The sequence below is a fragment of the Suricata suricatta genome, chromosome 8 (genome assembly GCF_006229205.1).
Source record: "Suricata suricatta isolate VVHF042 chromosome 8, meerkat_22Aug2017_6uvM2_HiC, whole genome shotgun sequence".
Classification (NCBI taxonomy): domain Eukaryota; kingdom Metazoa; phylum Chordata; class Mammalia; order Carnivora; family Herpestidae; genus Suricata; species Suricata suricatta.
This window is the reverse complement of record NC_043707.1, coordinates 33,943,770-33,967,678: the sequence shown is the minus strand read 5'-3', so window position 1 is coordinate 33,967,678 and position 23,909 is coordinate 33,943,770. Positions and strand designations below refer to the sequence as shown.

General features: G+C 50.1%; 1 protein-coding gene across 1 annotated transcript in view; it reads right to left on the bottom strand.

The window, feature by feature from the left end:
* Nucleotides 1–16,333: 16,333 nt before the first annotated feature.
* C8H7orf26 (chromosome 8 C7orf26 homolog) overlaps nt 16,334–23,909 on the bottom strand; it is an 11,508-nt gene continuing 3,932 nt past the window's right edge. Inside the window, exons 4-6 of the mRNA XM_029948077.1 lie at nt 21,427–21,951; nt 20,729–20,768; nt 16,334–17,047 (exon numbers count right to left, since the gene is read on the bottom strand). Coding sequence (XP_029803937.1) covers nt 16,846–17,047; nt 20,729–20,768; nt 21,427–21,951 — 767 coding nt within the window. The 3' untranslated portion in view covers nt 16,334–16,845. The remainder of the gene's footprint in view (nt 17,048–20,728; nt 20,769–21,426; nt 21,952–23,909) is intronic.

Below are 23,909 nucleotides of genomic sequence, written 5' to 3'. Positions count from 1 at the left end.
CAATTTATTTAAACAACAACAACAAAAACATGTTTGTTTAGTTTCTCTTGTTGGAGGATTTCCTAAGCTGACAGGTGATGCTGAGCTGTTTAGTGATGGGTGGGGAGTGAGTGGGTGGACAACATGGGGAGGGGCCGCTCAGTTTCTCTAGAAAGGACTTGTCTGATTACCTACCTGGGCAAGTAACTTGGCCATGAGCATTCCAGGAGCCAAACGGTGGCAGTGGCAGGGGGGAGAAAGGGAAAAGAGGGCTCACATTTCAGAAAGCAGATTTCACTCACTAAATCCCCATGGTTTCAAGAATAAGAATCTTCCAGCTTCTGGCTCTGCCCAGTGTCCCCAAAGCCAGAGCCTATTTGGTACCAAGCTTTTGCCAGAGCAGATGCGAAGTGGGAGGTGAGGTCTAGAGACCCACTTCGCAGCAATCTTTTCGTTTCCAGCCCTACTGAGCACCTTGGATTCTGAAGGCGGTCTGGGGTGGGGGGCGGGGGGTGTCAGATTGTTTTTATTGGCTTCCCGCTCTGATAGCTTAGCCTTCTGAGAAGTCAAGTCCACTAGTTCATTTGTGCTTTTGATGTATTTTTTTCCTTACTGAGAGAGACACACAAGAGACAGTGAGCAAAAGAGACAGAAGGAGAGACAGAGAAGGAAAGGCTTCGGGCCAGGAGCAGGGTCCTCAGTGGGGGACAGAATGTGACAGACTTACACCCAGATGACAGCTTGGGGCTTCAGGAAGTTTCCTCTCTCACTGGGGAGGGTGGAGGAGGTTTGGACTATGATCCTGGGAAGAATGGCAGGCTAGGGAGCAGCGCTGATGGCTTGGAATGAGTCTAAGGCATGCATGGTGGTGGCTCAGGGGCAAATGTCGGGCATGGCTTCCTCAGGTTGAACCTTCCCTCCTGCCCCCCACCCCCGCCCCAGGGGCAGTGTTCCCTCTCAGAGTGCCAGGAACCCAAATCACTTGCCTGATTCTGATTTTACAAACGGATTGGGGTCTTGCCAGCTGCAAGGGCAAAGAGTTTGTCTGTCTTGGTCGCTCTTGTCCCCTCAGAACTTCCTACAGTAGATGCTCAATACGTATTTGTCGAACAAATTAATAAAATAACCAAACTGGGGGTGCTTTTCACACCTACTAGCATAGCAAAAACCAATAGTATAATTGGTTTAATAATTGGTATAATTAATACTCCAAACTTCAGCATGGGGGGGCATCTGACCCAACGTGGCAGGTCCTCCTGTCCCTCTCTTGGGATCTGGAGCAGAGGCACACAGGAACCAAACGTGGCTGGGTTGAACGCACCAAGGAGGTGCTGGATAGAGAGTCCCTTGGGCTCCCCATGCTGAGAATCCCGGGGCTCTGGGTCCCACCCTTCCTGCTATGTGCTCTTGCATGCCCCCCTGAAGCCCCTTTTCCTTGCCTAACTCACTCAGGGTTGGGTTCTGCGAACAGAGAACCCTCACAAATGCAGACATTGCTACTAGGAGTGGCACTGAGGCCCAGATACCCCAGGAAAATGTGGGATTTTAAACTGGCTATTGGGCCAAGATGCAAACAAGGCAAGGAGATTCCCAGACGTATTCCAGGATTGGGGGGGGGGGTGCGTTCTGTTAAAACAACTAATCCAGGTACCAGCTAGGGCCACCTGAGACGGCGAGTCCTCTGATGCTGAGGTGCTGGAGGGTCTCTGGAAGGGGACAGGGATGCCAGACCACAGTGTAGGATGATTATGTCTTATGGCATTCATTCCCTTCCAGTAAGAGCTCAGCATTCCTTTGCTGAGGCCCAGATGGAATGAGCGCCATCGTGGGGCTGCTCTGAGAGCCCCGGTGGCCACAGGCCAACACCTGGATCTCAGGTTGGTTCCTGGGTCCCCGGAAGGGAGCTCCACTAAGACTCTGAGTTTCCTGGGGTTGTCATGATCCCACTCACCAGGCAGACACCACAGAGATGAACCTCGGGCAGCTCTGGAGGCTGGAAGTCTGAGATCAAGATGTTGGAGGGATTGATTCCTTTTGAGGCTGTGAGGAAGGGTCTGTTGCCCCTCCCCCGGCTTCAGGTACTGCTGTCCATCTGTGGCACTCCTTCACTTGCAGAAGCATCTCCCCCATCTATCTCTTCCTTCATCCTCACATGGTGTTCTCCCTGCGTGTGTGTGTCGAAATTGCCCCATTTTATAAGGACACCGGTCACATTGGATGAGGGCCCAGGCTGACGACTTCATTTTAACCAACAACTTTGCCAAGTACCCCATTTCCAAAGAAGGTCTTGAGGGGCTGCAACTTCGGTAAGATGAATAGGGGGGTGGGGAGTAGGGGTGGAAGGGACCACGAGGAAAGTTATGCACAAGGAGCACAGTGTGGCTTCTTGGGTGGGGCTGAAGGGGTGGGTTGAGTGCGATGGGAGCCTGTGTTCTGCACCAGCTGGCCCGCAGGGTGTGGCGCTGCACTTTCCAGGGGAGCCAGTGCTAACCTGAACAGAACATAGCTCGCTGTCCTTGGCCTGGATTGAGGAAGGAATGCAGAGACAGGGGCTGGAGCCCTGGGCTGCACCGAACAGGGGCATTCTGGCCCTGCCCCACATCCCACTTCCCCTTCTACTGTCTCTCCCAAAGGGGCACAGAGGGGTTCACCCTTGTTTGAGAAAGGGGCGAGTGATAGAAACACCAGGATCATTAGAAAGTTCTTTATCAGCCGAGGGGGGTGGTGCCACCAGGCCTCTGAAGTAAACTTCCTGGTCAAGCAGCTATGGAAGGATATTCTACTGGCCAGAAGGCAGCAGTAAGCCTCCAAGAAGCAAAGCAGGGAAGCTTCGTCTGTCAGGTATTGTATGGGTGGCGTGGAAATCAGTTCTCAAGCGGAGGTCAGATCCTCAAATCAGTGGCTACGGCTCAGGAAACCAGTGGGCAGCCCAGAAAGAAGATACGTGATGCATGCCAGCTGCTCTTCCTGGGTCAGCTTGAGCCGCACCTTCATGCTGCTGTGATGGCCTAGCCACTGGTGCCTGACCCTGAACCTCACATTCAGCACAGAAGACACAGCCAAGGCCTGCTGACAGAGGAGGGCTCTCTTACAGGTTTGGTTTCATAGGACTCTGACTCTGGGATTGAGATTAACCTGCCTCATTCCAGAGCGCAGGGAACCAAGAGAGAGAAGTAGGGGGGAAGCAGGACCAGGCAGAGGCAGACTTGGACTGTGGTGTGGTCTCAGTGAAGCCCCCAGGCAAGTCGATGGGGACCTCTGAAGCCAGGAGGGTCTTGAGAGTTTGTCACAAGCCAGGGGTAAGAGGGCCGGACTTCATAAACAGGCATCAGTCATTAGGTACAAGGCAGGTGCTGCTCTTTAGTGGATGCAAGAGTCTGAAGATGGCCAGCAGGTAGGTGCTGGCTGACAGCCAAGCGGGTACATCGGTCAACCCTAAAGGGGGAGGAGGATCTGGATCCTACATCCTGGCATTCACTACGGGCTCCAGTCATCCCACCCAGCCTGGGGTTCCCCATCTAGGCCCTCGGTCAAGGGACTCAGCAGTTAATCCACAGCAACCTGGGTCCTCAGTGCAACATGCAGCCAAAGTGCTGCTAGGGGCTCAAGAGTGGCCTGGCCTGGGGCGCCTGGTGGCTCAGTCAGTTAAGCGCCTGACTTTGGCTCAGGTCATGATCTCACAGTTTGTGGGTTCGAGCCCCACGTCAGGCTCTATGCTGACAGCTCAGAGCCTGGAGCCTGCTTCAGATTCTGTGTCTCCCTCTCGCTTTCTACCCCTCCCCGACTCATGCTCTGTCTCTCTGTCTCTCTCTCTCTCAAAAATACATTAAAAAAAAAAAAAAGAGTGGCTCAACCTTTGGAAACCACTGGCCACGGCCAATGTATAATTATGTCCCCAGAAATGAAATTAATTAGCGATCCACCTAAGCCTGTGTTACCAGAAAGCCCCCAGGTCTGATGCGTGAGGGTCTGGAATTAGTTCTCTGCCTCTTGAGTAATAATCCCCAGGCCTAAGGAGAGAGCAACTGGTATCTGTGGGAAGGGTTTCTAAGGAGATAAAGGGGGCTCATCTCCCTTTGCTGATTACAACTGAAAACCGGAAAAACCCAAAAAGCAATGACCTGAAGGCTGTGAAAAGTAAATACTAGCAGCAGACTGGGAAGGAAAGGAACAATAAAAGAAACCAGTATGGCAGAGGTGGTTTCCTGTTTGTTTGTTTTTTTATCTCCTCTATCTACTGACCGTAGGCTGAGGGCCAACATATCAGGTGGAGACAGTAAAACCTTCAAGAGAAACGAGTGTTTCTGGCCAGAAGACCAGGACAATGGCCCCTGGGGGCAGGGGGGTGGGAGGAGAGTCTCCACATTTTTCTTCTTTTCCCCCCTAGTCCCACACCGAGGCCGGAGCCATTCGAGGAACCTCACTGCCATGGTACGGGGTGGGGGAGGAGCATGGACACCTACCTCCCGAGACATGGAGGAACGTGGAATCAGGGTCCCTGCTGTGTGAAGAATGATTTGTTTCCCTGTCTTTTCTTTTCACTCCAGAGGAAGCCCAGAATGCGCCTGCAGTGGGGCTTGGGGACAGAACAAATATTCCTGGAGAATCTCATCTTCCTGAGGAATCTGGAAAAGGGGACCTGGGAGTCAGGGAGTGTAGAGGAAATTCTGGAGAGGAGGAAGTTGGGAATGGGTTCCCTGACTCTGCGTATCAACGAATACGCGTCCCAACAGTGTCTCCATGGGGCGCACTCAGATACTTACCGACGAAGTCTTTGAAAGCTGAACTGGCCTTGGAACCGCTGAACACAGGAGGAAAAGAAGATGTGATCTCAACCCGGCTGACCACCTGCTTTAAGCAAACAAAAAAGCACCATTCCTACATCCTCCAGGGAAGGTAAGAGGCCCAGAGTCTCAAAGACAAAAATAAACAAAAAGCAGGATTGCAAATGTACAGCCTACAATCCAAAATTACTCAGCACACCAAGAACCAGGAAAATGTGACCAATTCACAAGGGAAGAGACTAATCAGCATTTACCAGCCCTGAAATGACCCAGTTGTTGAAATTATCAAAGACTCTAAGGCAACTATTGAAACTATGCTCTACGAGAGAAAGGTAAACATGCTTGAAATGAATGGAACATGTTTTCAGCAGATACATATAAACTGTATACAAAAGACTTTAGAACTTCAAAAAAAAAAAGCCCCAATATCTGAAATCTAAAAACCAAATCGCTAAATGAGCTCAATAACAGAATAGAGGTGACAAATAAAAGAGTCAGTAAGATTGAGAACAGGTAGATAGAAAGCACAGAGCGGAAAGGACTGAGAAAATCAGGAGCATCGGGGACGGACGGAGCAGGTCGAAAAGTTGAATATCCTTGTGAGATCCTGATGGAGAGGAGAAACTGATGATGTAGAGAAAATGCCTGAAGAAATGACTGAAGACATCTTAAATTTGGTTAAAGACTTAAATTTATGAATTCAAGAATCTCAGCGAACCCCAAACAAGGAGAAGATAAAAAAAAAAAAAAGCACCCAAACATACCATAGCCAAACTGATGAAAACCAAAGATAAGGGGAAAAAGTCTTGAAAAGCAGCCAGAGAAAAACTTCACATTACAAATAGAGGGATAACAGCTCAGAGCCTGGAGCCCATTTTCGAGTGTGTGTCTCTTCCTCTCTGCCCCTTACTTGCTTGCACTTTGTCTCCCAAAAAATATGTTAAAAAAAATAAAAGAAAGGAATTATGGAGGCCAGGAAACAATGGAGCATTTTTTAAAGATTTTATGTATTTATTTTTAATGTTTATTTAGTTTTGAGAGAGAGAGAGAGAATGAACAAGGGAGGGTCAGAAAGAAGGGGGCAGAGGATTCGAAGTGGGCTCTGCGCTGACAACAGCAAGCCTGATGTGGGGTTCGAACTCGTGAACCATAAAGTCATGACCTGAGCTCTGAAGTTGGATGCTTAACTGACTGAGCCACCCAGGTATACCAAGATTTTATTTTTAAGTAGGCTCTACACCCAACATGGGGCTCAACTCACAATTCTGAGGCACATGCTCCACTGACTATCCAGGCACCCTATCAGTTGAACAATATTTTTAAAGTGCTTAAGTAGAAGAAATATCAAGCCAGGAGGCAATGTCGGGCAAAAATACCTTCCAGGGAGAAAGGTGATATAAAGACATTCTCAGATCAAAAAAAATTAAGAGAATTAATCACTAGCAGACCTGCTCTAAAAGAAACGCTAAAGGAAGGTGTTCAGGCAGAAGAGAAATGATACCAGATGGAAGTTTAGAACTTAAGGAATGAAGAAAAAGGGACAGAAATGACAAATACACGAATGAATGTAACAGATGAATCGTCTCCTCTTAAGTTCTTTAAAATACGTATAATGTTGCAATAAAGTTGTAAGATTTGTACACTTTGTTCGAAGTGTTAAGATACTAACTCTAAGTAGACTGTGATAAGTTAGGCACCTGTAATCACAAACCTTAGAGAAACCACTTAAACCCCTGCCCACCCCCACACCAGAACAAAACAAAACAAAAAACCACCAAAACCAAAATCCTGAGATATAGCTAAAACACCAAAGGATAAATTCAAAATGGAATGCTAAGGAATTGAGGTTAATGAAAATCATGGAGTAAGGGATTCCAAGAGTTTGTCCCTTCATAAAAGCAATAAAAAATTGGCAAGAACTATAAGAATGAACCTTTTTGGAACTCTAGAAATGAGCCAAAAGCTAGCAGCAACCCAAGTACTTATTTTTTAAAATGGCTGGTCTTGGGGCGCCTGGGTGGCTCAGTCGGTTAACTCTCCGGCTTCGGCTCAGGTCAGATCTCACGTTCGTGGGTTCGAGCCCTGCGTCAGGCTCTGTGCTGACAGCTAGCTCAGAGCCTGGAGCCTGCTTCCGGTTCTGTCTCCTTCTCTCTCTGCCCCTCCCCCTCTCATGCTCTGTCTGTCTCTGTATCAAAAATAAATAAAACATTAAAAAATTTTTTAAATGGCTGGTCTTGGTAAGAGCAGTAAGCTTTGTGGCATTTCACCCTACCCTACCCTTACCTTACCCTGCCCTGGGAGTAGCCTCTAAAGTAGCCTTGAAAATAGCAACTGAGGGGCGCCTGGGGGGCTCAGTCGGTTAAGCGGCTGACGTTGGCTCAGGTCATGATCTCGCAGTTTGTGAGTTCGAGCCCCACATTGGGCTCTGCGATGACAGCTCAGAGCCTGGACCCTGCTTCGGATTCTGTGTCTCCTTCTCTCTCTGCCCTTTCTCTGCTCACTCTCTGTCTCTCAAGAATAAATAAACATTTAAAAAAATTTTTTAAGGAAAAAAGAAAAGAAATAGCAGCTGAATTCCTGGTACCAGTGATGATGTTTTTGGGGTGATGGTGGGGTGTTACGAAGCTGATGGCCAAGAAAGAATTCTTGAAGACATCTTTGGTGCAAAAGAGCAATTTTATTAACGCAAGGGGATGGGACCCTCGGGCAGGAGGAGCTGCACTGAGGTTGTGATGGGGAACTCATTACACACCCCCAGGTTGGGAGGGGTCAGGGATAGGGTAAGTCTCTAAGGAATTTTGGCAGCAAGGTCTCCAGGATCTTGGGGGGCTCGCTGTTGCTAGGGAAATGCCATTTATTACCACTTAATAAAATCTCAGTCATGAGCCCCTTCAGAGGTGTATCAGGGAGCAGGATGGCCAGCATGTATCTTGGGCAGTTGAGATAAAGGAAGTAGACTCACCGGGTCCTCGAGATTGGGATAACGTCAAGCTAAGATTCTCTTTTGCCCCAAGCAAAGTGTCATCATCGAGGCAGCTGAGCTCCTAGAGAGAGGTCACTCTGCGGGTCTCAAGGACTTGTGAATGGGCCGCAGGCAGTAAGGGAATTTAATTTTTCATTTGCCTTAGTTTCCCACATCGCCATGACAAGCACTTAAACCCCTTTCCTTTATTCCTGGGTGGCTGGGGATGTCCGAGGAACATCACACATATTGCATCCTGTTGGGGGGCCAGGGGGTGCTGGCCTGTATTTTGCCCTCAGCTTGCCTCCTGCTCCCTCATCACCAATACCAAAAGGAGACCAGAACAGACTTAATTTGCAAAGAAATTTTCTTGTGGATCTGTCTGATGGCTTTTTGGAAGACCCACTCAAAAGGCTTGTTTTCTTTCTCCCCACTTGGAACGTTTCCATCACCAAAGCTGTTACTGAGGGACATTTATCAGAAATATTTATAGGAAAAAAAATATTTATAGGAAAATGTTTTAGTAGCTGCTGGAGGCAGTGGATAATTGTTGGGGCAAACAATACACTAACTAAAAAGCTGAGGAGAAAAGCCTTGGGAATGAAATACTTCGGAAGAATAAGGGCTTTGAGACTCTGACATATTCCTACAAATCTGCAAGACTATGTGCATGCCTGGAGCTGAGAATATGCTTGGAAGAGACCTGAAAAGGCACTAAGCTTACCCCTCTGCCTCTGTATGCAGGCAGGAAGCGAGAGCCAAGCCAAAGTAGTTAACTGGCTGGCAGCATTGAAGGTGTGCCCAGCACACACATTCAGGTCTTCACTCCATTTTGAGGTCATATTTCTATATGGTATGAGGTAGGGGTCCATTGAGACCCAGTTGTCCTGGCACCATTTGTTGAAAAGACCATTCTTTTCCCTTTGAATGGTCTTGGCATCCTTACTGAAAAATAATTGACCATAGACATAAGCATCCATTTCTGAACTCCTATTCTGTTCCATTGGTCTATATGTCTGTCTTTATACCAGTGCCATGTTGTTTTTATTTCTGCAGCTTTGTAGTAAGTTTTGAAATTAAGAAGTGTGGATTTTCCAATGTTGTTCTTTTTTCTTTTTTCAAGATTGCTTTGGGTATCTGGGCTCCCTTATAATTCCATGTAAATTTTAGGATCAACTTGTTCATTTCTATAAAAAAAAGGCAGTTGGAATTTTGAGGGGTAGCACTCTGAATCTGTTAATCGATTTGGAGGGTATTGCCATCTTAATGATACGAGGTCATGGATGTTTCCCACTCATTTAGGTCTTCTTTCCTTCCTTTCAATGACTTTTGTAGTTTTCAGTGTACAAGTCTTTCACTTCCTTAGCTTTATTTAGTCCTAGATGCCAGTTCCTTAGAAAAAACAGAATTACCATATGACCCAGCCTATGTCACTCTTAGGTGTGTGCCCAGGCGACCTGGAAGCAGGTGTTCAAACAAACAGCAGCTATTTTCATATTGGCCAAACAGTGGAAACCACCCAAATGTCCATCAAATGATGAATGGATATGCAAAATATGGTCTATCCATACAATGGAATATTATTTGGCCACAAAAATAAACAAAGTACTGCTACTTACTATAACATGGATAAACTCCTGAAAAATACAATACGAAGTGAAAGAAGCCAGTCACAAAAGACAACATATTATATGATTCCATTTATATGAAATATTGAGAATAAGCAAGTCTATAGAGACTTGTGGTTTCCAAGGGCTGGGAAGGGAATAGTGAGAGGTCTGGGGTTTCTTTCTGGGGTGACAGACATGATCTTGAATCAGATAACGGTGAGAGTTGTATAACATTATGTATAACCACTTCAGTGTACACTTTAAAACAGTGAGTTTTAAGTTCTGTAAATTTGTTCTTTAAAAAAAATTTTTTTAATGTTTATTTATTTTTCAGAGAGAGAGAGAGAATGAGCAGGGGAGGGGCAGAGAGAGAGGGCGACAGAATCCGAAGCAGGCTCCAGGCTCCAAGCTGTCAGCACAGAGCCCGAGGTGGGGTTGGACCCACAAACCACATGACCTGAGCCGACGTTGGCCGCCTAACTGAACTGAGCCCTCAGGCACCCCATGAGTTTCAGTTTTAACAAGCAACCAGCTGATCCTTTGACAAGGCAAACTCGCAAAACCTGCATTTAACCCTGGAACAGGCATATTAGGGGGAAGGGGGGAAGAAGGCCACTGCACAATTCCTCTGTTTCACATGTGCAGTGGCGCTAAAGTCCAGTCCTAATGAGAAGCAGATGCCAGGATGGGCCAGACAGCTGCATAAAGAGATGGGAAGAATGGGGGCGGGGGGTGGGTAGGAAGAGCCTCAGACCTCAGAGCCTCCGTGCAGCTCACATAATCTCTGCCAGGCTGAAGGGGAGCCTACGAGTCAAATCACTCACTAGTGGCACCCCCTGTTCTGCGAGAACGGACTTGTGCTGGTGTGCCCACATGCTCGCCCTTGGCCCGGAGCAATCTGGGGAAAGCGTAACTCTGATGTAGGATCCCAAGAGGCAGCCGCAGGGGCTGACAGTCAGCTATGCTCCCCATAGCGGAAATTATGAGAGGCGTATTTTCTTGGTCCCCATAACTAGATTCCTAGGGAAATTCTGGGTGCCTTGGCTGTCCAATCCATACTGTCCAAGAGTGAGGGATAATGTGTAAGGGAGGCTGGGAGAAGGAATCTGGCACCTACCATCTCGTTATGGTAGAACGAGAGAACGGATGTGGTGGCCAGCTAGCCAATCTCAGCTCCGCAAAGGTAGGGGCAAAGTGTTTCCAAGTTAGGGCTCGGTGGGAGCAGAAGACAGAGGGAACCCAGAGGCAGAAGGTTCTGCCTTCAGACATGTATGGACAAAAATGTGTTTAACCCCATTTTGTGCCAGAAGAAGCCAGGGCTCAGAGCGTTAAATTAACTCACCCAGTGTCACAAAGGGACAGGGCTGGGGTCACATCCTGGAATGCCAAAGTTCATGCGCTTGACCTCTCCACTGAACTAATTCCCAGCCCTGCAGTGAATGCAAAATCCCAGGGACACGATCAAAGTCACTATGCAATTCTTGGCAACTGTGTTAAACATTTCCAAACTTGGGTGTCTCGGATTACAAAGTTAAACTGCATGTTGCAAATATTTTATTTTATTTTTTAATGCTTTTTATTTTTGAGAGACAGAGAGAGACAGTGCGAGCAGGGGAGGGTCAGAGAGGGAGGGAGATACAGAATCTGAAGCAGGCTCCTGGCTCAGAGCTAGCTGTCAGCACAGAGCCTGACGTGGGGCTCAAACCCACGAATCATGAGATCATGACCTGAGCTGAAGCTGGACGCTTAACCAACTGAGCCACCCAGGCGCCCCTGTTGCAAATATTTTAAACAGCATACTCGTTCAGGTGAATATTCACAGGTTGCCTTGCACATGCACTCTACACCAGCGCTAATGGAAATAGAATGCAAGCCGTAAACATAATTTAAACAAATTTTGGTAGCAACATCTAGAAGAGTGAAAAGGCATAGGTGAAACTAATTTGGGTGATGTATTTTTTTAACTCAATATATCAAAACTTCTACACATACAGCACGTTTTCCTTCAACCAAGCCATGCTTCAAGCACTCAATAGTCACATGTGTCTACAGGTTTCCATTGAATGGCACAACTCTGTAATTTAGAAAGGTTATATCTCCTAAAATCCCAGCCTCCAGACACAGCTACTCTAACGGCCAAGGGCGTAGTCTTCCAGATGTCTCCTACAAAAATACCTATGGGTGCCTAGGTGACTCAGACAGTTAAGCGACTGACTTCAGCTCAGGTCATGATCGCACAGTTCATGGGTTCGAGCCCCATGTCGGGCTCTGTGCTGACAGCTCAGAGTCTGGAGCCTGCTTCAGATTCTGTCTCCTTCTCTCTCTCTCTGACCCTCCCCGCTCACACTCTGTCTCTCTCTCTTAAAAATACGTAAGAAACATTTTTTAAAAATTAAACTAAAAATAAAAACACATAGATGCATATATTTGTGAATTAATCAGGAATCTTTCAGTTGCAGGTGAGAGAAAATCACCTTAAACCAGCTTGGGGGTAAAAAAAAAAAGGTTGGGAAGCATCTTTTGAATCATAATTTAAAAGCGCAGGATATAGAAACTGTCATTAGGCACACCAAGATCTAGGGCTCTGACAGCTTCAGGACTCAGAATCTCCTTTATTTCTCAGTCCCGGGTTCTTCTGTGACAGCACCCTCTATCCGTGTGATTGCCCTCCACCCCATCAACTGATCAACTGCAGAACTACATCCTCACGGCCTCAGGTGGAAAGACAGATTTCTCTTTCCAGTGGTTCTAAAGTCTTGGCTTTCCTTAGGGGTCACTGGGTTCAGGTGTTCATCTTCAGCCAATCACTGTGCTCGGCTGTGCCTGGCCAGGGTCCTGTGTCCCCGCCCCCCTCTATCAGGGATGGAGCAGTGCACTATCACTGCAATATATCGTGTATAATTTATTTACGCAATCGAGACCATAATATACACGTTGACTTGCAACAACTTGCCCTTTTTTAAAAATGTTTATTCATTTTTGAGAGAGAGCGAGCATGAGCAGGGGAGGGGCAGAGAGAGGAGACACAGCATCTGAAGCAGGCTCCAGGCTCTGAGCTCTCACAGCACAGACCCTGATGCAGGGATCGAACCCACAAACAACAAGATCATGACCTGAGCCAAAGTCAGACGCTTAACCCACTGAGCCACTCAGGTGCCAATCCCCCTTATTTGTTAAAATGTTTACTTATTTTTGAGAAAGAGAAAGCAAGCAGGGGAGCAGGCTCCAGCTCTGAGCTGTCACAGCACAGAGCCTGATGCAAGGCCTGAATTCACGAACCGCGAGATCATGACCTGAGCCAAGATCAAGAGTTGGACACTTAACCAAATGAGCTACCTAGTGCCGCCAAAATTAACTTTTAACTAGGCAAATAATAGCAAGAATACATTGCCTGGCATGCCTGGGTGGCTCAGTCAGTTAAGCATCCAACTCTTGATCCTCTTGATCTTGGCTCAGGTCATGATCTCTCAAATCATGAGTTTGAGCCTCGCCTCAGGCTCTGTACTGACAACATGGAGTCTGCTTGAGATTCTCTCTCTGCCCCTCACTGGCTCATGCTTTCTCTTTCTCTCTCTCTTTTAAAAATAAAATAAACATTAAAAAATGTCTCTCTTTAAAAATAAATACATTGCCCTTATGAAAAAGTGAATATGTGCAATATTGGTTAGTATATATCTCAAAAGTGGCATTCTCTCGTTTATAGTAGTCAGTGGCCAATTCAAGTCTTGTAGTCTTTCATCATGACTCAGAATGGTTTTTTTAATTGAAAATTTTAAAATAAAATTGAAACTTTAGAACGATACGGATAAGGGATGGACTTATTTCCATTCTCCACCACCATCCTGACTTCTAACACGTAGATTACTTTCCAAGGGTGTTTTTAAAACTCACAATACATCATTAAAAAATCGTATTTCCATCTTCTCTTGAAAACTCAGAAGTTCTGGCAACATTCACCTGGGCCCAGGTGTCCAGGTACAACATTGACCACCCCTAGGATTTCTCCAGTTTGGCACAGACCTCCTGGTGTTGAATTCTGGAAGCTTCACCCATTGACAACACCTGCCTGGTCTCTGAAGACATGTGAATTGATGGCTTCTAGTGAGCCAGTCACTACTGAGGCTAGGAAAGCAATTTCTGAAATTTTCCGTATTTTATTTATTTATTTATTTATTTATTTATTTATTTATTTATTTATCCATCCATCCATCCATCCATCCATTCATTCCTGGGATTTTAAAAAATATTTATTTATTTTTTAAGAAAGAGAGAGACAGAGAGCAAGCTGGCGAGCAGGCACCAGGCTCTGAGTTGTCAACACAGAACCCGATGTGAGGCTTGAACCCACAAACTATGACTGAGTTCATGACCTGAGCCAAAGCCAGATGCCTAACTGACTGAGCCACCCAGGTGCCCCTGGATTTTCCTTTATTTAAAAAAAAGAAATACCGCACCCAGTATTTTCCACAGGTGTGTGTGTGTGCACGCATATCTAAGAAAACTGAAAACATGTCCACACAAAACCTGTACACAGATGTTCTGAGCTGTAATGTTCATATGAGCCAAAGGGTTCAAGTGTCCATGAACCAATGAGTGGATAAACAAAATGTGATATATCCGTATAACAGGGTATTATTGGCCATAAAAAGTAATGAAGCATGGATTCATTCTACAACATGGATGAACCTGGAACCCATGATGCTGAGTTGAGAAACCAGTCACTAAAGACCACATGCCCTGTATGAAATGTCCAGAATACACAAATCCATAAAAGTGGAAAGTAGATTGGTTGCCAGGGGCTGCAGTGGAGAGGGGCAGAGGGTGTGAATGGGTGCGGGTTACTGCGGGGGATGATGAAATGTTTGGTATTCTAAAGCAGATAGTGGTTGATGTTTGTCGTGTCCCGCCCCGGCCAGCAGGTCCTTCACCTGAGGGAGGGAGAGAAAAACAGGGCAGGAGGGAGAGACACAGAGGGTGAAGACAGCACACACCGTTTCCGATCAAGCCTCTGTCTCCTTTATTCTTCTTCTCCCTTAAGAAAATAATTCACTCTTATATAGGATTTTGGGGCGGAGAAACTGACCAGGTTGGTTACCAGGTAAACAGAGTCAAATGAAATATCAAAAGAAGCGCCCAGACTTGCCTCTGCAAATGCTGGGGAGGGGGAGCTAGCGCTGAATAATCCAAAATGCGGTTTTGATCTTTTGCACACCTTGGCCACTCTACGTCTGGCCCAGCATGACAGACGCCAAAATTATTTTGACCAGGAAATGGCCATCTCCAGCCTCCAGATGCAAATCTTGTTTACTGGTTCACTCCCCGGAGAGTGATAATCCTTGCCTGAGGCAGCCAGGAAACATGGTGGCTCCCGACAGATGTTTGCACAACTCTGTAAATTTACTGAAGCCAGAATCGTGCACTGGGAATGAGTGAATTGGGGAAATGAATTCTCTCAATAAAACTGTTACTGGGGCGCCTGGGTGGCTCAGTTGGTTAAGCATCCAACTTTGGCTCAGATCATGATCTCATGGTTCGTGGATTTGAGCCCCGCATTGGGCTCTCTGCTGACAACTAGCTCAGAGCCTGGAGCCTGTCTTCTGATTCTATGCCTCCGTCTCTCTCTGAACCTCCCCTGCTTACGTTCTGTCTCTCTCAAAAATAAATAAAACACTAAAAATAAAACTGTTGCTTAAGAAACAATACTAGAATGCCTGGGTGGCTCCATCGGCTAACTGTCCAACTCCAGCTCAGGTCATGATGTGCCGGTTCGTGAGTTCAAGCCCCATGTCGGGCTCTGTGCTGACAGCTTGGAGCCTGGAACCCGCTTAGGATTCTGTATCTCCACCCCCCCCTGCCCCTCCCATTTCCATTCTGTCTCTGTCTCTCTCTCAAAAACATAAACGTCAGGAAAAAAACCCCAATACAGCCATGAACACCCTTGAACACCCCTTTATGTTTCTGGAATTGCTGGGCTCTAGGGCCACTTTAAAAAGGTCTCCGGAGCGGCCAGACCAGCCCTGCACACCACCAGGGTGCTCATCGGGTCTGCGTACCTTTAGCGACTTTCTACTTCATCTGATGGGGAGGCAAAAACAGTGGCATCTCATTTTAATTTCTATTTCTCTGGTGACCAGTTTTAGAATCTTACTGGGCATTTATGTGTGTTTCCCATGAACATGTCCTTCACCCATGTTCTTACTGGAATGTCTTTAATTGGTAGGGTTTTTTTTTTTTTTTTGCAGTTTTTAATACTTTTTGTATCGATGCTTTGTTCTATATTCTGCAAATATTTTCTCACATACAAAACTTTAATGTGTGTAAAACACTTAGCAAGAGCCTGACATAATTACGAAGCAGGAAGTGTCATTCTCACTAAAAGGGGAAAAGGCAAGACTTGGTGAAGGTGTCAATAATCCACATAAACCTACATTTTTACTAAGTTGACTTAATTACTCACATATTACTAGAAACACCACCAAAGAAAGCCATCAAAGTGGCCCCATCAGTTTTATTATTTTTTTTCTTTAAGATTTCATTTTTAAGTAATGTCTACACCCCGTGCGGGGCTTGAAGTCACAACCTGAGATCAAGAGTTGCATGCTTTACCGACTGAGCCAGCCAGGGACCCCGCCACTGACTTTATTTCCTACATTTTTCCATCCTTTCCTTCCTTCCATCCATTTGTTCAGCCAGTCATTTACAGTAAAAACCACGCTGGGTGTGAACAAGCTAATGTTTGGTGGGAGCCTCTTTGTGAGACAGAGATGTGCTCAGAAAACATGTCTCTCATGTTCTCTCACTACAAAGTGATGGGAGGGCTTTCTCCCCAGGAAGGCGGGCAGGCCCTGGGGGCCCCTGCAGGGTGGAGGCGCCACTGCAGCAATGTTTCAGTCAAAGGAGGTGCCTGAAACTGTACTCTGTCTGCTCTCCCGCTCACTGTGGACGAGAGACCAATGCCGCTCACGCTGTTTTAAGAAAACATTCCATAAAGTCTAGAAAACTGTTTAGAAAAAATTTATTTGAACATATGAAAGGAAAATTTAGCCCCCAATAAAACAGAGAAGCCCCCCGGGGGTGAGGGCGGCCCTGGCCCGTCCCCCGCCAGGCGCCCCGTCCTCGGGCTCACGGAGCCACTGGAGACGCTGGTGCCGGGACCGCCACACTCACAAGCAGAGAAGCCAAAGGGACCTGCGAAGGCTCCTCGTCACACCTGCGCCCGGGCTGCTCGGCCACGAAGCGCCCCCTGGGCCCCCCGGGCTGGCGGTTGGGCATCGAGGACACCCACCCCGCTCCTTCTTCCTTCCTTCCTTCCATCCATCCGGCCTGGACTCCTGCGACTGCCACCAGCCAGGGGGCACCCGGCCGCGCAGCTTTCACAGCAGCTTCCACACCAGGACAGTCCTGCCGGGGGAGGGGCGGGGGGGCCGCCGGCTGCCCCCCGCAGGTCCTCTTCTGCCGGCGGCCCCCTCTCTCTGGAAGGCACACTGCTGCTCGGAGGCTCGCGGGTGGCCTAGCGGATTGGCCTGAACGGGAACGTCATGCCCGAGATGAAGGTGTGGCCCGGGTGCGCGGGCAGCGCGGGGTGGGCGGCGGGGTGTGCAGGCACAGCCCCGTAGCCCAGCGGGGGCGTGTGGATGTGGGGGTAGAAGCCCGGGGGGAGCGCGGCATGGGGCGCCTGCTGCACCGGGCCCGAGATCACCAGCTGGAGCAGGCTGCGAACACAAGGACAAGGGTTAGGCACGGCAGCCGGGAAGGGACAGAAGGCCTGGGCGTGGGGGCCAAGACGGGCACCGGCTGCAGGCACGGGGCCTGCAGGTTTCCAGGCCAGATCTGTGAACTCGGGGAACATGGGGGTGGCTGCGGCTGGGGGAGACCTGGAGTTGTCAGGATTGAGACTGCCCCCTCCCCCAACTCCCCCAGCAGAGGAGAGGATGCTGGGGGCATCTGAGAAACCACAAGGCAGGTGCTGGAGGCGGGGCGGTGACAAGACCCCCCAGAGGAAGAGTATGCGGGAGGTTTACAGCGCCTGGAGCTCTGGGCAAAGCCTCAGCGTCTGTGGCCTGGGGAACCCCCACATCCCATGTGCACTTAAGAGGATCGGGACCAAGGGCTGCCCGAAGGTTCGAATGACAGTCAGCCACAGGGTCATTCCTAGTGACCTGAGTCTCAGCTGAATTCCAAGCACAACTACTTGAAACCAGGCCTTTCACAGATTCTGCCAGAAACAGATAAGGCCCACCCCTGAGATGGCCCAGGCCTGGACCCAACCCTTCCCCACCTTCTAGAGCACCCCCCCCATCAGGAGCTGCCAACCCTCCTACTCTTCCAGGGGACAGCCACACTCCAGCCCCCTACTCTTCGCACCTTGTCACTGCTTCAGCACCTCCCTTCCACCCACCACTGCCCCAGCCCCGGGCGCCCTGCACCTTCTCTACTGTGTGCTCTCCTCTCTGTGACCCGGGACATCCATGGCCTGGGTCTCCCTCCTGGAATCCCTTCCAGTGTCCAGGGTGGGTCCCTTCTGGACCTCCCTGAAGACTTCCCTCTGATCAGTGCCATCCTCACCAGCCCCACACTCCCTCCCAGTGAGACAGCAGATTCCTAACTTTCCCACCACCAGGAGCTTCCCAGGCCTTAGCCCGCCCACATCCTGCAGCCAACCCCAAGTACCTATTCACCCCCGGTTAAGGCTAGAATCAGAGAAGCTTCTCCGGCCCTCTTCTCTTCAGGATGGGGGCCTCCCTCCCCAGCCTGGCCTCTCCCCTTTATCTGGTCTCTGGTCGGGCCTCTGCTTCTGCCCTTACTCTCCCAGCTACACCCCAGGGCCGCACCCCGGCTCGATTCTGTGTCTGTAGTATCTACACTGGCCTCTCCACATTGCCAACCGTTCACACCCATCATTCACACTCAGGACTTCCTCACCTCTCTGTCACACTGCCCTGCTCGCCCCAGGCCACTCTGCCCTGGCTGCCAGCCAACTACCTAGAGCTCAGACAGGTGGGGGCTAAGTCTTTTGCACACTGACCGTCACCCCCTCTCACCTCCCCACCCCCGAGAATAGAGTCTAGTGCCCAGAGCCCACAGGAGGCACACAGACAGTAAATTGAGGAGAGGAAGAAACCTGGTGCCTTCTAGCGGCCTGAAAGCTCTTCTAAGCCCTTTTCATTTATGTTACTACTTTCTATAAGGCAGGGTGAGACATTCAATCAAAATAAGCAAACATATAAATAAATCTAAGGAGGGTGTTATAGAGGCAAAATTTAGGGCATTTGTTTGTTTGAACCCGCTCATGCTGCCAGAGATAAAATGGGTTTTAAGAAGTTTCCAATCTATGCAGAAAGACAATTAATGGAAAAGAGACTATCGGAAGTCAAAGAACTTTTCCAAGTGACTGCGGGTCCTCTTTGCCTGCATCGGTGCCAGGCTGCCCCTGGGGGCTGGGTTCCTGCTATGTGTCAGGAGGGCAGGGCCCAGCACCGGCTGTGAGGTTCCACGGGGATTCCAACAGGGACCCCCTAGTGCTAATGCTGAGATGATACAGGACTTAAGCCCTGCCATCGTTTTAATGCCCTGAAAACGTTAGATATTAAATGACAGCTGTGCACAAAGAAGGGAAATACTACAATGGGATTATTGGAAGAAGGGCAGAAAGATGCCAACTTACACTAACAACGTCCTCAGATGCCAGGGAATTCTCAGAGAGCCTGGCGGCGGGTGGAGGGGGAGGAAAGGAACAGTGTAGGCTCTTGAGGGAAAGGTGGCCCCCTGGACAAGCTGTCCATGCTGATGACAGAGCATCTCAAGCAGGGCCATTCTGTTCCACCGGAAGCCATGGCACTCCACCGACGTGCATCTACCCAGACACCTGACTGAAGCGGCCCCTCCCCTGTGGGGCCTGACACGGGGAGCCCCAACACACGTGGGGATGCAGCCCATAGGCTGCAGCCACTCTTGCCATCAGCCCACAAGCTGGACTCTGGTGGATCCTGGTTACTGCTCTGCCACGTGTGCCCAGACGCACAGGACCCAGCGGAGACGGTGGGTTGGGCCCTGGGCAGCCGTGGGCACACTCAGTGTGATCGATGGGGCCCGGCAGGCTGGCGGATCCTCCATCCACACTGTCTTCCAACACCAGCCCTGGAGCCCCGGCCCCTGACCATGACCATCTAAAGAAAGAAGAGTGTTAGGAATCCTACCGACCTCACTGAGCTCTTTCCTGTCCTGGTGAGCACTACTGTGGGAGTTCTGCCTTCGGCTGCCAACAGTTCCTCCCTGGGTTGTACCAGGTTGCCACAATTACCATTTGTAGTGGATACATAATTTCTGCCCTTCTCATGTGTCACTACTACCTCACTAGGTATCCCTGTCTGTGCTCTGGGACTGTTAGGTTGTTTCCAGCTTTTTGCTACTAGTGATGCCAGCACTTGCTTGAAACATTTTTGCACACTTGGCTTCTCAGAGTCAGTGAAACTAATTAGATTAAGGGACATGCCTAAGTTATGAGTAGAACAGTGAGAGCAACAGCTAGTACTGCCTAGATGCTTGGTCCACACCAAGTACTGTTCCAAGTGCTTGCTGCAAACTTTTTACTCTAATCTTCACAAAAATCCTATCTTGGAGGAGCAGGGGAGCAGGCAAGAGGCAGCTACAGTTATTTTCCTGATTTGACGTCAAAACAAGGCAGTGGAAGACAAGGAGCTTGCGGAAGGCCACACGGACAGCAAGCGCAGCCTAGATTCTGCCCCCACAGCTGCGAGACTCCTGCCCTCCACCTCTGCCAGCGCTGCTCCCCCAAAATGACGACACTAACCACTGTTTATGGGCAGATGCCCACGGGCCAGGGACTCAGCCTGGGAGTGTACAAACACCACCGCCTTTAATCCTTCCTCCAGCCCTGGGCGCAGGTGAGTTATCCCCTCCACTTTACAAAGGAGGAAACCGAGGCTCAGAAACAGGCGAAGGGGCTGCCCGAGCATCACAGGAAACCAGCTGGAACCAGGCTCAGGACCCAGTCTGTGCCACCTGCTGGCGCAGCCTAGCCGCCGGGCTGTGCCCCAGGGCCATCGCTCTGAAGTATTTCCCAACGGACTGTGCAACCGGCAATGCCGCCAACACATGCGCACGCAGACGCCAGATGTCACCCCAAAACACGTGTGCTAATTTAAGCATGTGGTAAATGGCAACGAGCCTCCTCCGGCCTGTTTCCTGGGCTCCCAGGCAAGATGGCCACATCTCCTCTGGTTACTCTCTCATGAGGGCCGGGCCATTCCACCCCCCACGTGTCACCGGGTCCTTCGGGGCTCCTTCCACACAGAAGCCCACCCCAAGGAAGCCAGGACATAGGGGTCCAGCCCCACCCCTGCCCAGCTAGATGTCTTGGAGAGGGCACTTACTTATTGTGGGGCAGCCTGGAGCACAAGGTTCTCAGGTCATCTGAAATCAAAGAGACACATAATCAGGAACAGACTGGAGACAAGGTCAAGTGTTCACGGAGTTCTTTTCAAGGGCACTGGCAAGAGAGCAATAGTGCCTATCACCGCTCAGAAACAGCACTCTCTCGGGGTGCCTGGGCAGCTCAGGCGATTAAGCGGCCGACTCTCGGTTTCAGCCCTGGTTCCTCTCACGCCCTCGCAGGTTGGAGCCCTGCATCCGGCTCTGCGCAGGCAGCACAGAGCCTGCCTGGGATTCTCCCTCTCTCCACTCTCTCTGGCCCTCCCCCAATGGCATGGTCTCTCTGTCGCTCTCAAAATAAACTTAAAAAAACAAACAAACAAACAAGTGAAAACTGCGCCCTGTCTTCCTTTAATTCTTGCTTTAACAACGAGGCCCCAAAGAGAGAACATGGCTCGGGAAAGGGGCAGGTCCCCCGGCAATGTGGCAGGTGGCTGGGAGAGGCTCCAGGGGCAAGGCTGTCCCTGAGCAGAGCAGATGCCCCAGGCGTCCTGAGAGGGCAAGGGGAAGGCCGAGTGGGAACGTGGCACACGAGCGCCGCTTGGGGCCACGGGCCATGTCTGGGAGCCCACAGTCACTGGACAAGCACAAGTCCTGCAGAGAACACTGGGAGAAAGGGCCCGGGCCAGGGAGTCCTCACCTCTTGTGCACAGCAGGGCTCCGGAGGCCATGGCCACCTGCAGGGCCTGGGCCAGGCGGTCCAGAGAGAGCTCGATCTCCTGGGAGGCGTTCAGGGGGTTCAGTTCATCCGCCAACCTGTTGATCTCCTCCACCAGCGGGACCATGTGGTCAAAGAGGATGAGCCCCAGGCGCCCATAAAGATTCTTCTCAGTCAAGTGCACCTGGAGCATCATGAGGACCTGGAGGACGCTGAGGTGGAGCTTTGAGTACAAGAGGTGGGAGTCTCTGTCCATCCCTCCCGAGTCCTTTGTAACTTTGGTGGGGACGTGGCCATTGGACAGGGAGGGCTTCTTCTTCCGCTTATAAGCCAGAGGCGCCTTCACGCACCAGCGGATCAATCCGGTGAGAGGTGTGAGCTCTAAAAATCCTATTGGGAGATTGGCTGCAATCGGGGTATTTAAAAAAGTGATGAGAATCAACCTCGGGTCCTCAAAAATCCAGCTGACGATCATCTCGAGCAAGTCTGATGGTGGGATGAGCTCATCTGCCAACAGAGACGCCGTGAGTCAGGCGGGCACGCAGCCCCAGTGACATAGCGGACGGCGGGGAGACGGACCCTGAAGTGCGCGCTGCGCAGCCCCTACGCTCACACCGCGTACTCCGCTACCCTATTGTCTGTCCCCTTTCCTGGAATGTTCCCTCCGTGAGAGCTGGGACTCTTGTCCCGGTCACTGCTTAGCCCCAGAGCCAGGGCTGTCTGGCCACAGTGGGGCTCAAAAAAAATATCTGTTCAATTAACACTTCCCTAGAACTCCACCATGCTGTCTGCTGCCACCCTCCGTCCCTTCCCAAAGAGTAACTTTTGTCTCCTGTTACGGCTGCCATGGCCTTCACAGAGCAGTTCAGAGCATGATCAGTAGTCAGTCAGCTGCTGAGAGCCATCCCAGCCCCCAAATATGGAATCTCTGTCTAAGCGTAGCCTGACCTCTTGTGACCCTGGAGACCTTGCACATTCCGTAGCCCAGAGAACGGCAATAAAAACAAATGTTGATGATCTTTCTGGGTTTGCAAAGGGCAAGGCACTGTTCTAAATCCTTTACACAGATTAACTCACTCCTCAAATGAGCCACCTGTTATAGAAAGGATGAAGAAACTGAGGCACGATGAAGTTAAGCCACTTTCCCGGGACTCATTAAAAGTATCAGGTGGGCCCAGATCTGCCCCAGGTGGCCTGGCTCTTACCCAGCTGGCCGCGCTGCCATCTGGGGCTGGCGCACAGCACCCTTGGGTCATCTGCGAGCACGGCCTGGGTCCCCAGCCTCCTGTCTCTGGGGCTGTGTGGTCCTCAGCTTGCAGAACGCTAAGGATGACAGAGCCCCTTCCGGGATGCTGAGGCCGGAGCCGAGCAGGAGACAGGAGAGTGGGGGGCGAGTGAGACGCTGCTCTTTCTCAAAAGACTGGGGCCTTCTTCCCTGAGACCATGCCCACCGCCTTGGAGTCACACTGCGCCCTGCCCTTCCGTCATGAAATGTCTGCGGCCTTCGCTTGGCAAAATGAACTGTGGGGGGGGGGGACCCTGTGTGTGACCCCTTGGTCCCCCTCCCCGAGAGGGTTCTGTCTAGGGAACGCCAATCTCACACCCTCGTCAGGCACGGCACCCCTCTGGCCACACACACACACACACACACACACACACACACACACACACACGAACGAAAGCTGAGGCACCTCCGAGAGCCTGAGGGCTGTGTGTGTGCCCAGCGTGCACTCCACGCAAACGAATCACCTCTATGACCTGCACCATTCCGGCAAGACGAGGCTCTGTCTCTGCAGGGGAGTTTTTTCCATCTCGTGGACTGGAAGGCGCAGACTCCCTAGTAAAGGTCCCAAGAGCAGCAGTGGTCACTGTTCTGACCTGACCGTGGTCTCTGGGTCCATCCATCAGGGCCACCACCGTGTGCCTGGCGACCTCCCTACCTCCAGGCTCACCAGGCCATATACGTTAGCATTTTGTGCATCAATCGTACCTCCGTGCAGTGGTTGTAAACAAAACAAAACCACAAAACCACTGACCTATCAGACTGGCAACTGGCTTACTTAAAAAATCTCATGTCTCCTATCCATTCTAGAACACTGGCGGTATTCCCTGAACGTTGCTTCCTTTTCCACGCTCTCTAATCTGTTCCCAATGTTAAGGTCAATTTCCGTCCTTGATGGCCTGGAACCACTGATGACTGGAAAGGGCAACTGGAAAGTTGCATGATGGGTTGAAACAAATCCTTCCTGTGGAAAAACTAGGGGCCTGACAACTGTCCCCGGCTTCCAACAGCTCCGAGGGAGCCCCTGCAGGGAGCCAGGGAGAACCCTGCCCCAGCCGCCGGGCACTGCTCACAAGACCTGCCCCCCATCCTAAGGGGATGCTGCTGTGACAGGACGGACGTGGACGTGCGTGACTGCAACACGCCTGTCGATGTTCACACCACGTCCATGTGAATGGCAAGG